We start from the raw sequence: 17,294 nt of genomic DNA, 5'->3' as shown, positions 1-17,294 counted from the left end.
CCTCATGAACCCACTGGACCCTGAGGACCTGACCCTAACCCACACCGACACTTCCTACACCAGCAGCAAGCAATCGGCCGAGCACTCCTTATAGCACTAGGACTCTTCGATCTCGCCTAGGACCCTAACCACCGAGCCAACCCCTGACCTAGACCCTTGTGCACCTTTTCAGGACCCTATAGACCTAGCCTAGCCCAGCCCTAAGCCCGCTGGCCGAGCCACAACTCCATGCGCATGCTGCACAGCCCACGCGATGGCTTGAGAAGAACTTGAACTCCTTCCCAGCCGACGTGCTCGAGTCCTAGCGTGGCTAGGACTCCTTCCCTGACCCATCCCAGCCCTGGTAGCACCCAAGCCGAGCCATGCATCATGGTTCGCTCAAACCGAGCCTTGAACAAAAAACCGTGCAACAAACGATTCCAATTTATTGTTATTTTGTGTGCAGCCTTACTCGTGCGTCTTAGGACTCTATTCCATTGCAAAAACGTTGCCCTTTGATCCTATGTCATGGCAACCCCTTCATGTAACCATAAATCATGTTTTAGATCAAATATCATGCTTTAAATTTATGTTGATGCATAAAAACGAAATAAATAATAAAGGGTACTTTTTTTCATGCAAAACATAATCAAATACTTAATAGGGTGTGATAGATGAGAAAATAAAGAATTATGGCGTGCTTTTGCGTGTATAACGCACAAATAAACATTGGCGAATCGAAGAACGACGACTAGAAGCCTTGGGCGAATTTCCTTGGAATTTTTGAAGCTTTCCTTGCCAAATTATTGTGTGTGCCGTGAGTTTGATGAGAGAAAAAGAGTCATTGTGTGTGAGGGAGGTGGGAGGCGTGTGGTAGGTTTAGTTATGAGGGTGATTTTTGAATAATAATTAGAACACTAATGGTAGCTTAGGCCCATTAAGACCAATAGTGTTTTTAAAAATTATTTTGTTTAATAAAGTTTGTGAAATTATTAGTCAGGTCGTCAAAACGTTCGTATTTTTGTTGAAAATCGTATACCCATAAAAATTACGTCACGGCATATAAAATCATCTCAAAACTCTTTATTTTAAAAAAAATAAAAAGCATCAATCATATTTTAAATAATTAAAAACAATTATTTAATAAAATTATTTTTCATTTTTCAGCCCTTGGTCTCCGTTCCTCGATCGCAACTCGAATAACTTTTAAAAATATATTTTAATGCATGTACATAGAAATACTACTAAAACATCATATTAACATGTCACATAATTAATTTAGCGCTTAAAATCAATTAATTAACTATTTTTCATATTCCCTAGATTTGTATGCAATTGAATTACGTCGTTGTTGTCACTTTGATTGTTGCACTCCCAAGAGCAGGTTGTCCACAAGTAGTATAATTCGGTGAGTCCGATATCGTATCCACAGGGAAGCTAAGGTAATTACAAGTCCACTACAATGTCTTTTTATTTTGTTTCTGTTTTTCTTTCTTTTTAATTTTAATTGTTTGAATCTTTAATGGGTAAATTTTAATTGTTCAAATTTTAATTTAAGTAGTTGAGATTAAAGGATCCACTCTTGGTATTTTAATAAAGTTAACATTAACGAACAATATTGAAATCCACTTAATAAAATGGTTCCAATATATTAAATAATCATATTTATATTATGTTATAAATTATTATCTTATAAGTATATAATATATACCAAAACTTATAAATGTGGTCAAGTATTTATTGTGCTATATATATTTGTAAACACTAAATCAAGGTTCCCACTTTAAATGGTTGGTAAAACCAAACAAACATTTAAATGGTACCAATAAATTAATACTATGATATATTCATATATAATAAATCAAGGAATCCAAGTTAAATGGTTGGTAAAACCAAACTAACATTTAAATGGTTCCAAGAATTTAATATTATAATATATTTATATATAATAAATCAAGGCATCCACTTTAAATGGTTGGTAATACCAAACTAACATTTAAATGGTTCCAAGAATTTAGTGTAACATATAGCAACAATAAATCAAAACTCCCACTTATAAGTAGGGTATAAAAATGCTTAAAGAAATAAATATAACATAAACAATAAATAATGATTAAATAATATAAAACATAGATTCTTACCTTTTAATAACCTTATTATCATGCCAAGAGTTTCACCTTATCATCTCAACTTTAGGAAGTTAGCTATTCATTATTCAAAGTGTAAAACTTTGAATATGAAATTAACATGCTAATTGTATTTAAATGAAGAAATAAAGGAAAAATATAGAGAGAAATATTATGAACTCAAAGGTTTGTTCATAGAATGAGGGATATCTCAATACATTACAATGCACCCCTATTTATAGCCAAATTTGGGGAGACAACCACAAATAAAATATTATTTTTTTACACATAAGTCTTCATTGGTGTTCCAAGATATTATATTATATTACACATCACTTTTGAAAATCTTCTTCTCCGAATTTGCTTCTTCACATAAAAAAAAACATGTGGATAATTGAGTTGTCTAGTTGTGGTATTTTTTTCAAACCATTTGACCAAGTAATTTGAGAGATATGGTCAAAATACTAGAGCATGGTAAAACTGCCACTCCTTTGGTAACTTTATTTGTTGCTTAATTTGATCCCAATTGTGAGAGGATTTTTATCTCATGCTTGTCAACAATATTGTAGATATTATAATCAACTTTCTACAGGTCCAAGAATCATCTTAATCCCATTTGCAACGCCAAGTTTATTCTTGTTTTATCGAACCTGTAAAAAATAGTAAAAACTTGTAATTACACAACAACTTATATTTTATACAATTTATTATAAAACATATAATATTTAAACATTTAATAAAACAAAAACTATATATTTATATTATAAAACATTTAATTAATGTACAATTTTTATGTTTATCACACCTCCCAACCAGCTTATTGCTAGTCCCTAGCAATTTAAGCGTTAATAGCAATACAAAACATATTGATTAATTTAAATAGAAATGTAATCAAAACTATCTAAGTGTTTAAATTAAATTTGAAAACTGTCAAAGTTATATCAAGATCATCATAATTATAATTTATGAAATAATTTGAGATGATCAATTCAAAGCTTATTTCAGGTAGTTAAATGTACACGGCCTTCAGAAATTCCTAGTAAGAGTCTCAACTCCATATCCTCACAGGTTAATAAATGTTTCAATTTATGGCAACGATTTCTCTCATGGAGTTGGAATACAGATAAATGCTCAGAAAAATGGTTTACAGAATGCAGACAGACAAACGAGCCAAACTAATCAAAAGATAGAAAATCCATTGATTCAAAATCTAGTTGTTCTTATTATATATTTTTTCCTGATTTTTTTTTTTTTTTTTTACATCATGGAATCAGACTAAGTTTATGCTTCTTGACCACATATTTATTTAATTTGTACAATAAATTTCTCTCTTTCTTTTTTTTTTTTTTTGAGAGATATATGGGTCGTAGCATATAACTTAAAAATTACATAAATCTTCAATATCTTTCTTTTTGGAATTTTCTACTTTTTTCTTCAGGAAATATCATTTTTTTTTTCAAAATAAGAACTCAAGATCTAAACAATAGATAGTCTCTCTCATGATCAATAAAGGCTCGAAAGCTGTTTTCTCAGTCCTCTCCACTCACTCACAAAATATGTGTGAGTTTAAAATTTTAGGCACTCTTATAAGGTATATCTTGGGCCATATACTTTAATACCTGATTTTATCACAATGGTTAATCACTCAAAAAGATTTCATAAATCATATTTTTATATTGATTAGAATATTAAAATTGACATTTTTTTTTTCAAATAAAAATTTAAACATTCTTAAATAGATTAATGCATGTTCTAATTTAAATTTTTCAAACATGTAATGTATGACATTTTTGCAAAAATTACTAAGATACAAACAATAAACATGATTTTATTTTAAAATAATATATATATATATATATATATTATTTTTATTTTTTAATTTTTTTTTATAAGTTTGTTCTCCCCCCAATCAGAATATGACATTGTCCCTAATGTCAAAATAACTATTAATAAAGAGTACATAATGAAAGAGATATCACCTGGATTTTATTGAAGATAACAAACTGAAACAAACGCAAACCAATCCACGACTTTTGAATCAATGATCCAACTTCTTTTTCTTACTGCTTGATTGCGACCAATTGATCTTTGTTATCATCGGATCAGGCTTATGAACAAAAGCTTCCAAATCATCAATTAATTGGTCGGCAGTCGAAGCACAGATGATCATCCGTCGTGAATTTTCTAAAATGAAATTCTGTTCCACAGCTTTATCAAGAAATGTCAACAAACTGTCATAATAATTATTGATATTCAACAAGCTCACAGTTTAATTATGGATATTAAGTTGTGCCCAAGAAACAGTGTGAAAAATTTCTTCTAATGTACAAAAACCACCTGGTAGTGCGATAAAAGCATCAGAATTTTCAATCATTTTTGTGATTCTTTCATACATAGAAGAAACTTTTAATTTCTCACCAATCGTAACATCTGTAATATTTCCTTCAGCTAAAGCTGTAGGAATAATACCCAAAACCTGACTACCTCCAATATGAGTAGATGTTGAAACAGATCTCATACCCAATATTACCTCCCCCATATACCAAGTGAATTTTTCTCTCAGTCAATACCTTTCCAAGATTATTCGCTGCTTCTACAAACACTTCATTTTTTCGAGGACTCGACCCACAAAATACATAAATATTTTTCAATGATTGGGCAGAGGTTCCAGCCATGTTTTTTTACTTTCTTCGTTTTTTTTAATTTTCCTCTGGTTTTACGTCCAAAAACGGCTTCAACGCCTTCTATGAGTCGAGGATATGCTTCCCATCCAATTTTCTTATAAATTGGCAAACAGGGTCTTTTTTAGTCGGATTCCCAAGACTATGACGCTCATCTTGGAATTGTTTCCATAAACGGAGAAGTTTAATATGCACATGTCCACTAGAATGCGTCTCAAGAGACAATAAGATGTTATCCAAAGACTCCTTACTCAGCCCATTCTTAATGAAACCAATTTTATCCTCTCTGTTATTGGAAACACATCCCAAAGATCTGCATCGTTTGCCACAATTCCATCTTTGCACACTTATGACAAACCCCTAAACTTTTGGTCCTTCGTTTTTTCGCATAAGTGCTTTTTCCTTATCCAGGCAAATACCGAATGAGCAATGATTGTGGAAATTCTCCTCCTAATCGGACCTTAGCTTCTATTACAAGACGAATATCTTCTGGAATTTCTTTTTGCATTATCAATCTCAATTATTCACACCTTCCTGCATAAATTTTTCTTAGAACATTTTCAAAAACAGAGGGAAAATATTTACAAATTTTTGTGAGAATTTCTTCCATTTTGAAAAGAAAAAAAAATGATTTTTTTTTTATTTTTGTATCAGCAATTAAGGGAAACTGATTAAACCGACTATGAGAGTCACAGAGTACCGTTATTCGTCATTTAACCGGGAAAATAAAAAGATTAGGAAATCTGAAATAAAAACAAACACAATTAAATGCAACACAAAAAAAATCAAGGATCGGAAAGGGAAATAAACTCTTCTTGAAAGATTTCATTTTCCAAAAATGGTTTAAGCCTTTGTCCATTCACTTTAAAAACATCACCATTTTTAAGATTTTCAATATCCACAGCTCCATAAGTATACACATGCTTTACAACATATGGGCCTGTCCATCTTGATCGTAATTTTCCTGGGAATATGTGAAGTCGCGAATTATAAAGCAAAACTTTTTTACCAATCTCAAAAGATTTTCTAAGAATTGTTTTATCATGAAATGATTTGATTTTTGCTTTATAAATCCTTGAATTCTCATACGCGTTATTTCTGAGTTCATCAAGTTCATTAAGTTGCAATTTACGCAATTTGTTGGCATCATCCATGCTTGAATTTAAAGTTTTGATCGCCCAATAAGCTTTATGTTCCAATTCCACAGGCAAATGACAATGTTTTCCATAAACCAACCTATAGGGAGACATATTCAATGATGTTTTAAAAGCTGTTCGATATGCCCAAAGTGCATCATTAAGTCGCAGAGACCAATCTTTTCTATTTGAGTTAACAGTTTTTTCCAAAATTTGCTTTATCTCCCTATTAGCTAATTCAATTTGTCCATTTGTTTGAGGATGATAAGGAGTAGTTACTTTGTGAGTAATACCATATTTTTTCATTAATGAAGCAAATGGTTTATTAACAAAGTGAGTTCCCCCATCACTTATAATGGCTCGAGTAATTCCAAATCTACTAAAAATATTTTCTTTTAAAAATTTGATGACGATTTTATGATCATTTGTTCGACATGGAATTGCCTCTATCCATTTGAAAACAAAATCAACTGCAACTAAAATATACAAGTATCCAAACGACGATGGAAAAGGTCCCATAAAATCTATTCCCCAACAATCAAAGATTTCAATTTCAATAATAGGATTCAAAGGCATCATGTTTCTTTTTGAAATCGCACCCAATTTTTGACAATTTTCACAAATCTTGCAGATTTCGTGGGTGTCTTTAAACAAAGTGGGCCAATAAAATCCACACTGCAAGATTTTTGCAGCTGTTTTCTTTGAAGAAAAATGTCCTCCGCATGCTTCTGAATGACAAAATTTAATGACACTACTTACCTCATTGTCGGGTATGCAACGTCGAAAAATTTGATCCGGACAATACTTGAACAGATACGGATCATCCCAATAAAAGTTTTTTACCTCATTCAAAAATTTTCTTTTATCTTGAGAACTCCATTGCGGTGGCATTTTTCCTGTCACAAGAAAATTTACTATGTTAGCAAACCAAGGTGTAGTAGTAACTGAAAATAGATGTTCATCAGGAAAATTATCGTTAATTGGTGTCATTTCACAAGATGATCCTGTTACTAGTCTTGATAAATGATCGGCTACGACATTCTCGGTTCCTTTTTTATCTTTGATCACAATGTCAAATTCTTGGAGCAACAAAATCCATCGTATCAGTCGTGGCTTTGCATCCTGTTTGGTCAACAAATATCTAATAGCAGAATGATCAGTAAACACGATAGTTGTTGATCCAATCAAATAAGAACGAAATTTATCTAATGCAAATATTACAGCAAGTAGTTCTTTTTCAGTTGTGGAGTAATTCATTTGAGCATTGTTTAAAGTTCTACTTGCATAATATATCACATAAGGCTTACCGTTTCTTCTTTGACCCAATACTGCACCGACTGCATAATCACTCGCATCGCACATGATTTCAAATGGTAAAGACCAATCAGGAGGTTGCATGATAGGAGCTGATGTTAAATGTCGAATGATTTTATCAAAAGCATTTTGACATTCTTGAGTCCACTCAAATGCACTGTCTTTTGTTAAGAGGTTACAAATGGGTTTAGAGATTAAACTAAAGTCCTTTATAAACCTCCTATAAAATCCAGCATGTCCCAAAAATGAGCGAATTTCTTTAATGGTTTTTGGAGGGGGTAAATTGGCAATGACATCAACTTTTGCTTTATCAACTTCAATTCCATGAGATGACACGACATGTCCCAAAACAATTCCAGAAGTAATCATGTAATGACATTTTTCCCAATTTAAAATAAGACCTTTTTCCTTTCATCTTTTTAAAACTTTTTCCAAATTTTCAAGACAATTATCAAATGTGTTCCCAAAGACAGTTAAATCATCCATGAAAATTTCCGAACAATTTTCAACCATGTCGCAAAAAATGCTTAGCATACATCTTTGAAATGTTGCTGGGGCATTGCATAATCCAAATGACATCCTTCTAAATGCAAATGTTCCAAAAGGACATGTGAATGTAGTTTTATCTTGATCTTCGAGTGCAATGGGAATTTGATAATAACCTGAATATCCATCAAGAAAACAGTAGTATGGATGACCTGCTACTCTTTCTAAAATTTGATCAAAAAATGGTAATGGACAATGATCTTTTCTAGTGGCGTCATTTAATTTTCTATAATCAATACACATCCGCCAACTAGATGGTACTCGACTTGTTAACAATTCACCTTTTTCATTTTTCATCACTGTGATGCCAGATTTTTTCGGAACTACTTGTGTTGGGCTTACCCACTTACTATCAGAAATAGGGTAGATAATCCCAACATCAAGTAGTTTGAGAACTTCAGTTTTCACAACATCTTTCATGTGTGGATTTAATCTCCTTTGTGGTTGTTGAGATGTTTTTGCATTTTCTTCTAAGTGAATTTTGTGAGTGCAAATTAGTGGATTAATGCCCTTGAGATCTTTTAGTGTCCAACCAATTGCATTTTTATGTCTTTTAAGCATATCAACTAATTTACCTTCTTCATCACTTGCTAGTTTGGAAGAAATTACCACCGGATATGTTTCATCTTCTCCAAGAAATGCATACTTCAATTCTTCTGGCAAGGGTTTTAACTCCAATATGGGTGGTTCGTCTTTGTTCTCATATTTTGCATCAAATTCTTTCTCTGATCCTGGTAACGAGTGATACCTGATAAAATCATCAAGATCAATTTCAATATTTTCTTTAACAGTTTCAATTGAACAAATATCTAATTGATCACGAGTACTCCCTTCTTGAATGTTTTCTTCCACAAGAGTTTCAATAAGATTTTCATCTTCACTTTCATCTCCTTTGTCATGTGGTTGCTTACAAAGATTAAACACATTAAGCTCCAAGGTCATGTTACCAAATGACAACTTCATTATTCCATTCCTGCAATTTATAAGAGCATTAGAAGTTGCTAAAAATGGACGACCTAAAATTACAGGAATTGCATTACAAGCTTCGATAGGTTGTGTATCTAAAACTATGAAATCGACAGGATATACAAAGTTATCAACTTGGACCAACACGTCTTCTACCATACCTCTTGGCACTTTAACAGATCTATCAGCAAGTAAAAGTGTTACCGAAGTAGGTTTTAACTCGCCTAGATTGAGTTCTTGATAAACTGAATATGGAAGTAAATTCACACTAGCTCCAAGGTCAAGCAAGGCTTTTTTAATCTTTCGTTCTCCAATAATACAAGAAATAGTAGGACAACCAGGGTCTTTGTATTTCAAAGCATTATTATTTTGAATGATTGCACTTACTTGTTCGGCTAAAAATGCTTTCTTTTTCACATTCAATTTTCTTTTCACAGTGCACAAGTCTTTCAAAAATTTGGCATATGATGGTACCTGTTTTATTGCATCTAATAAAGGAATATTAACTTTTACTTGTTTAAAAATATCATATATATCAGAATTCAAATTTGATTTTTTTGTATTTTTCAATGCATGAGGGAATGGTGGTGACACTGTCTGTTGAACCTCCTCTTCGCAAGTTATGGGTTCCACTTCCTTACCCTTTGGAGTTGATTTATCATCATCTTCACAAGGTTCAAGAATGGATTTTTCCACAACCTTACCACTTCGAAGGGTAATAACAGATTTTACCTGATCCATCGGTTGAGTTCCAGAAGTTCCAGTTTGTGAATGATGATCCTTGGGATTAGGCAGAGGTTGTGAAGGAAATTTACCTTTTTCATGAACATTAAGTGCAGATGCAAATTTAGCAAGAGTATCTTTCAAATCTGTCATGGTTTGAGCAGTTTGAGTATTGATAGACTCTTGCTTTGCAATGAAAGAATTCAATATATCTTCCAAATTCCTTTTAGGTGGAGGAACATAAGGTGCATAATTTTGAAAATTTTGTTGATTTTGGAAATGTGGTTGTGAAAATTGTGCAGCATTATCATTCCTCCAACTAAAATTTGGATGATTTCGCCAACCTGGATTGTAACTTTGAGAAAATGGTTCAAAATTTGGCCTTTTGAGATTGTTTAAAACATTGGCTTGTTCATGGAGAGATTCTTTAAAAGAAGGCAAAATAGGACAATCTTTTGTAGAATGATCACTTGTATCACAGATGTGACATGCAATTTCTTGAACAGATTTTAATTGACCATTCTTTTTCAATTCAAGTGCCTCAACTTTTCTTGCCAAAGAGGTAAATCTAGCTTGAAGATCATGTTCATCTTTGAGAGTGTACATACCTCCACCAGATGTAGGAGATTGAATCTTGTTTGATGGTTCGATTGTACCTATAGTGTCCCAATTTTGAGCATTTTCAGCTAATGAATCGAGATACTCAATTGCCTCATTTGGATCTTTATCTTCAAATGTTCCATTACACATAAATTCAACCATTTGCCTATCTTTAGGTGTTAAGCCTTCATAAAATTGAGAAACAACTCTCCAAATTTCAAAACCATGATGTGGACAAAGATTAAGCAATTCTTTATATCTATCCCAACACTGATAAAAAGTTTCTCCTTGTTTTTGAGTGAAAGTGATGATTTGCCTTTTGAAAGAATTTGTTCTATGAGATGGAAAAAACTTTTTCAAAAATTGTTGTTGAAATTCATCCCAAGTTCGAATGGATCTCGATCTAAGATTTTGTAGCCAAGTTTTAGCTTTATCTTTTAAAGGAAAAGGAAAAAGCTTAAGTCGAATGGTGTTCATGCTACAATTTAGATCATTATATGTGTTGCACACTTCTTCAAACTCTCGTAAATGCATGTATGGATTTTCAGAATCTAAACCATGAAAGTTGGGTAAAAGTTGGATAATACCAGGCTTAAAATTGAAATGATATGCATCAGGGGGAAAAACTAGACATGAAGGTGAACTAGTACGTTTAGGATTCATGTGATCTCTAAGTGTTATTCGTCTATCATGATCATGTTGAGATTGAATTTCATCTTCATTTTCTTGGATGAGTTCTTCCGCCATGTTTTGTGAAAATAAAAGGTTATTTCGAATGAGTCGACCTCTAAGTGTACGTGACCAAATAATGCTCGTGCAAATGCAAATGCAAAAGAATAAAAACACACAAAAGCAATAAAAATTCAAATAAACTATAAACAAAATTAAATAGACTTGAAATTAAATTATACTTTCCCGAAAAAGGCGCCAAAAAACTTGTTGTCACTTTGATTGTTGCACTCCCAAGAGCAGGTTGTCCACAAGTAGTATAATTCGGTGAGTCCGATATCGTATCCACAGGGAAGCTAAGGTAATTACAAGTCCACTACAATGTATTTTTATTTTGGTTTTGTTTTTCTTTCTTTTTAATTTTAATTGTTTGAATCTTTAATTGGTAATTTTTAATTGTTCAAATTTTAATTTAAGTAGTTAAGATTAAAGGATCCACTCTTGGTATTTTAATAAAGTTAACATTAACGAACAATATTGAAATCCACTTAATAAAATGGTTCCAATATATTAAATAATCATATTTATATTATGTTATAAATTATTATCTTATATATAATATATACCAAAACTTATAAATGTGGTCAAATATTTATTGTGCTATATATATTTTTAAACACTAAATCAAGGTTCACACTTTAAATGGTTGGTAAAACCAAATTAACATTTAAATGGTTCCAAGAATTTAGTGTAACATATAGCAACAATAAATCAAAACTCTCACTTATAAGTATGATATAAAAATGCTTAAAGAAATAAATATAACATAAAAAATAAATAATGATTAAATAATATAAAACATAGATTCTTACCTTTTAATAACCTTATTATCATGCCAAGAGTTTCACCTTATCATCTCAACTTTAGGAAGTTAGCTATTCATTATTTAAAGTGTAAAACTTTGAATATGAAATTAACATGCTAATTGTATTTAAATGAAGAAATAAAGGAAAAATATAGAGAGAAATATTATGAACTCAAAGGTATGTTCATAAAATGAGGGATATCTAAATACATTACAATGCCCCCCTTTTTATAGCCAAATTTGGGAAGACAACCAAAAATAAAATATTATTTTTTTACACATAAGTCTTCATTGGTATTCCAAGATATTATATTATATTACACATCACTTTTGAAAATCTTCTTCTCCGAATGTGCTTCTTCACATAAAACGAAACATGTGGATAATTGAGTTGTCTAGTTGTGATATTTTTTTCAAACCATTTGACCAAGTAATTTGAGAGATATGGTCAAAATACTAGAGCATGGTAAAACTGCCACTCCTTTGGTAACTTTATTTGTTGCTTAGTTTGATCCCAATTGTGAGAGGATTTTTATCTCATGCTTGTCAACAATATTGTAGATATTATAATCAACTTTCTGCAGGTCTAAGAATCATCTTAATCCCATTTGCAACGCCAAGTTTATTCTTGTTTTATCGAACCTATAAAAAATTGTAATTACACAACAACTTATATTTTATACAATTTATTATAAAACAAATAATATTTAAACATTTAATAAAACAAAAACTATATAATTATATTATAAAACATTTAATTAATGTACAATTTTTATGTTTATCACACCTCTCAACCAGCTTATTACTAGTCCCTAGCAATTTAAGCGTTAATAGCAATACAAAACATATTGATTAATTTAAATAGAAATGTAATCGGAATTATCCAAGTGTTTAAATTAAATTTGAAAACTGTCAAAGTTATATCAAGATCATCATAATTATAATTTATGATATAATTTGATATGATCAATTCAAAGCTTATTTCAGGTAGTTAAATGTACACGGCCTTCGTGAATGAACCGAATGCACTAGGAAAAGTATATTGAAACAAAGAAATTGCTCTAAAGGAGATCTGTTACATTCCCAAAGAGTGGGATGTTAAAACTATGGCCATGCGAGAATCAAAATATCTCAACAAGGTGGAACTACATGATCTGTTTGCAGATCTCAAATTATATGAATTCGAAATGCAAACCAGAGAGGGTGAACCAGCAGTCCCACCAGTCACAACTGCCTTCAGCACTCTGACACTGGAGCCAACAATTTCATTTGAAAAGACAGCTGAACAGCTAAACAATGACGTTATGTCATTGTTTGTCAAAAAGTTCGGAAGATTCATGAGAAAGAATCAAGGATCATTCCAAAAGAATTACCTCATGAGTGAATCAAAATTAGAACCAAATGCGCGCAGCAACTGTGGCAAAACTTGTCATTTCCTAGATGACTATCCCAAGACAAAGAAGGACAGCAGGCGATCATTTGATAAGGGAAAGAATCCTTTCGAGTACAGGAAAATATCAAATGATGACAAGAAATCATCCAGGAAGAAGCATGAATCCCTAGTAGCTGAAAAAATCAAATCAAAATTGGTAAAACCTAATAGCAAAGCATCAGAAACTGAGAGCTCAAGCAGCTCTAGTGATGAAGAAGAGATGAAATACCTTGTGGCTAATGATGTTGGACTGGAATCTAGCAGCGAGAATGAATTTGATTTCAGTTATACTTATTTTACGCGTTAAGAACTAATTTATACATTGCACGACATGGTGAATGATTATTGTAAGCTTTTTTTCTCCTTTGAGGAAGCCAAAGCTAAGCAGACTGATCCTACCAATGAAAAAACTAAAACTTATTGTTCATAATCAGTTGAAATGTCTAATATCAAAGAGAAGATTGCGAAGCTGATAGCGTAAAAGGATGAGACTCAATCCTTGATGCAGCAGTTGAAGTCCGAGAACTTGAGACTACTAAAACATCATATTAACATGTCACATAATTAATTTAGCGCTTAAAGTCAATTAATTAATCATTTTTCATATTCCCTAGATTTGCATGCAGTTGAATTACGTCGTCTTAATTTTGGACCTTACAATAATATTCAATCAATCTTTCTGTTTATTTCCGCACTATTGTTCTTAGTTAACTGATCGATATAGGCATACAAGATTTTCGGATTGGTTCATCAAAGAACGGATTCATATTTTTAAAAAATTAAAAAAAACCGAAGTGTTTATTCAACCCCCTTTCTAAACATTTCACCCCTTTTAACCGATCCTAACAACTGTTATCATAGCGGTTTTATCTTGTCTTGAATATTTCCAAACACTCACATTTGATAACCATGTCTTCGTTCAATAAAATTTCTATGTTTTCCAGATAAGAATTTGATACTTGAAAAATTATAATTCAGGCTCATTTATATGCACCAGATGATGAAGAATCAATGAAAATAATGAAGGCGAATAGTGCAGTTTCTCTAACTGATAGAGCACCTCATCGTATTCATCGCATTGAGAAGCCGCGCGATGAGTGGACAACTGAAAATAAAATGAAGCCAGATCTGGATAATGTTGCCAAGGATATTCTCTACAAGACGGTGGACAAAAACACCTTCAGCAAGATCAAAATGTGCAAATCTGCCAAAGAAATTTAGTAGAAGATGATCTAGCTATGTGAAGGCAACGAGCAAACCAAGGAGAATAAACTTTCAGTTGCCGTGCAAAAATTTGATAACATCAAACTGAAAGCAGGCGAGTCAATGAACGAGTGAGCAACATCGTGAATGAACCGAATGCACTAGGAAAAGTATATTGAAACAAAGAAATTACTTTAAAGGAGATCTGTGATCTTCCCAAAGAGTGGGATGTTAAAACTATGGTCATGCAAGAATCAAAAGATCTCAACAAGGTGGAACTACATGATCTTTTTGCAGATCTCAAATCATATGAATTCGAAATGCAAACAAAAGAGGGTGAACTAGCAGTCCCACCAGTCACAACAGCCTTCAGCGCTCAGACACTGGAGCAAACAGTTTCATTTGAAAAGACAGCTGAACAGTTGAGCAATGACGTTATGTCATTGTTTGTCAAAAAGTTCGGATGACTCATGAGAAGAAGCAAGATTCATTCCAAAGGAATTACCTCATGAATGAATCAAAATTATAAGAACCAAATGTGCGTTACAACTGTGGCAAAACCGGTCATTTCATAGCTGACTATTCCAAGCCAAAGAAGGATAGCAGGAAATCATTTGATAAGGGAAAGAATCCTTTCGAGTACAGGAAAATATCAAATGATGACAAGAAATCATCCAGGAAAAAGCATGAATCCCTAGTAGCTGAAAAAATCAAATCAAAATTGGAAAACCTAATAGCGAAACATTAGAAACTGAGAGCTCAAGCAGCTCTAGTGATGAAGAAGAGATGAAATACCTCATGGCTAATGATGCTGGACTGGAATCTAGCAGCGAGAATGTATTTGATTTCAGTTATATTGATTTTACGTGTTAAGAACTAATTTATACACTGCACGACATGGTAAATGATTATTGTAAGCTTGCTTTCTCTTTTGAGGAAGCCAAAGCTAAGCAGACTGATCCTACCAATGAATAAACTAAAACTGATTGTTCATAATCAGTTGAAATGTCTAATATCAAAGAGAAGATTGCGAAGCTGATAGCGTAAAAGGATGAGACTCAATCCATGATTCAGCAATTGAAGTCCGAGAACTTGAGACTAACCGATCTAATTCAAGCTTAGAACAAGTCATTAGTCATGTTGACTGAAATTCAAGGCTTACAGAAATCATTTGGGGACAAAACTGGTTTAGGCTTTAACAGCCAAGATGAACTCTCAATAAGTGGTACTAAGATAGAACTGAATATGTGCGAAGAGAAAAACATTCTGAATATGTGCAAAGAGAAAACATTCACTTTGTTAAATCAGTCATGGTACATAAACTACCTGAGCCGAGAAGCTGGTTGAACAGCCGATTGAGAACATGAATAAGGCTAAACGGTAGGGGATTGGATATAGTCCCAAGAGTTAAACTGATTCAGACAGATGGTCACCAAAGTGATCCAGCTATCACAAACAGAACTCTGTAAATGGCTATTACAGTCACTATCACAATTGCAAGCTTGTTCCAAAACGATATCGGATGGACAACAAGGCGAACAGAAGTAAAAAACATATTGTATCATCTGCACACAACACACCAAATACACACAAACTAGGTAAATCTATTTGGAACACAACGACTGGAAATTCAGTTCGACTGATCGAAGTCTAGGTTCTTAAAGGACTAATAGGTTCAAGACTAAAATAGATTTGGTTACAAAATTTATTTATTATTTTTTTGATTGTAAGTTACAGGAAAACTAATCAGAGACTCAGTGTGGTACTTGGACAGTGGATGTTCAAGACACATGACTGGAGACACATATTTAATATCACAACTGGAAAAATACTCAGGTCCCAAATCAGTTTTGGAAATGCCTCTCAATGTAAAACCGTGGGTAAGGATAATCTTATCCATTGTAACATTATTATTGATGATGTCATACTTGTTGAAATTTTGAATTATAATTTCATTTGCATCAGTCAATTATGTGATCATAATCATTCAGTTAAGTTTAGTAAACATACTTGCATTGTTAAGAACACAAATGGTGACATTGTTATGACAGGCATGTGGTAACACATATAAAGTGAGTTGGAGTAATCAACCCAATGAACTAGTATGCTTTGTAGCTTCAAATCAATCTAAGAACTGATTATGGCATAAGAGGTTGAACCACCTAAATTTCAAAACCATTGCACAACTGAGTAACAATGAACTGGTAACTGGTTTGACAAAAAATTGAGTTTTCAAATTATAAAATTTGTTCAGCTTTTCAGTTTGGGAAGCGAGTTAGATCATCTTTTTAAAACAAATGAAGAAAATATTTTACCCGATACTTAGAACTGATGCATATGGACTTATTTGGTCCAATACAAATCATGAGCTTAGTGGGAATAAAATACACACTAGTGATTGTTGATGACTTCTCAATATTTATTTGGGTAATTTTTCTCAAATCTAATGATCAAATTGCTTCACAACTGATAAAACTTTTCAAAAGCCTTTTAAATGAGAGATCGATTGAGATTGATAGAATAAGATCCGATCGTAGAACTGAATTTTTCAATCAAACTCTGTCTCAGTTACTTGAACATTTGGGAATCGGACACGATTCTTAAATGCAAGAACACCACAGCAGAATGGTATAGTTAAACGCAGAAATCGGACTCTTAAGGAGGCAGTGAGAACTATGTTTGCTGATTCTAGTATTTCTAAAAGTTTTTGGGCAGAAGGAGTTAACACAGTGTGTTACACTCAGAACAGATTGACGATTAATAAAAATCATTTGAAGACACCCTATGAGATCTGGCATGGAAAGAAAAGTGTGCTTTCATTATTTAAAATATTTGGGTGTAAATGATTCATTCATAATAATGGTAAAAACTACTTAACTACCTTTCATGTTAAATCAGATGAAAGATTATTTCTTGGTTATTCATCAGTTAGTAAGACTTACATAATATTTAAGAATCAATACATGTTGTTTTTGATGAAACTGTACTAACTGATAAGCCAACTGACCCAGTTGAGCTAACTAATCGCTTAACAGATATCAGTTTGGAGGATGA

At 32.4% G+C, this 17,294-nt stretch overlaps 1 protein-coding gene across 1 annotated transcript in view; it reads right to left on the bottom strand.

The window, feature by feature from the left end:
• The window catches only part of LOC140991234 (uncharacterized), a 32,082-nt gene extending 21,264 nt beyond the window's left edge, over positions 1-10,818 (bottom strand). Inside the window, exons 1-8 of the mRNA XM_073461173.1 lie at positions 10,716-10,818; positions 9,990-10,241; positions 9,262-9,896; positions 8,973-9,222; positions 8,370-8,798; positions 7,652-7,934; positions 7,028-7,081; positions 6,023-6,649 (exon numbers count right to left, since the gene is read on the bottom strand). Of these exons, the coding sequence (XP_073317274.1) occupies positions 6,023-6,649; positions 7,028-7,081; positions 7,652-7,934; positions 8,370-8,798; positions 8,973-9,222; positions 9,262-9,896; positions 9,990-10,241; positions 10,716-10,818 (2,633 nt within the window). The remainder of the gene's footprint in view (positions 1-6,022; positions 6,650-7,027; positions 7,082-7,651; positions 7,935-8,369; positions 8,799-8,972; positions 9,223-9,261; positions 9,897-9,989; positions 10,242-10,715) is intronic.
• Between the last annotated feature and the right edge of the window lie 6,476 nt (positions 10,819-17,294).

The sequence above is a fragment of the Primulina huaijiensis genome, chromosome 13 (assembly GCF_012295235.1).
Source record: "Primulina huaijiensis isolate GDHJ02 chromosome 13, ASM1229523v2, whole genome shotgun sequence".
Lineage (NCBI taxonomy): Eukaryota > Viridiplantae > Streptophyta > Magnoliopsida > Lamiales > Gesneriaceae > Primulina > Primulina huaijiensis.
Note: the sequence above shows the minus strand (reverse complement) of the source record. Positions and strands in the feature narration are given on the sequence as shown.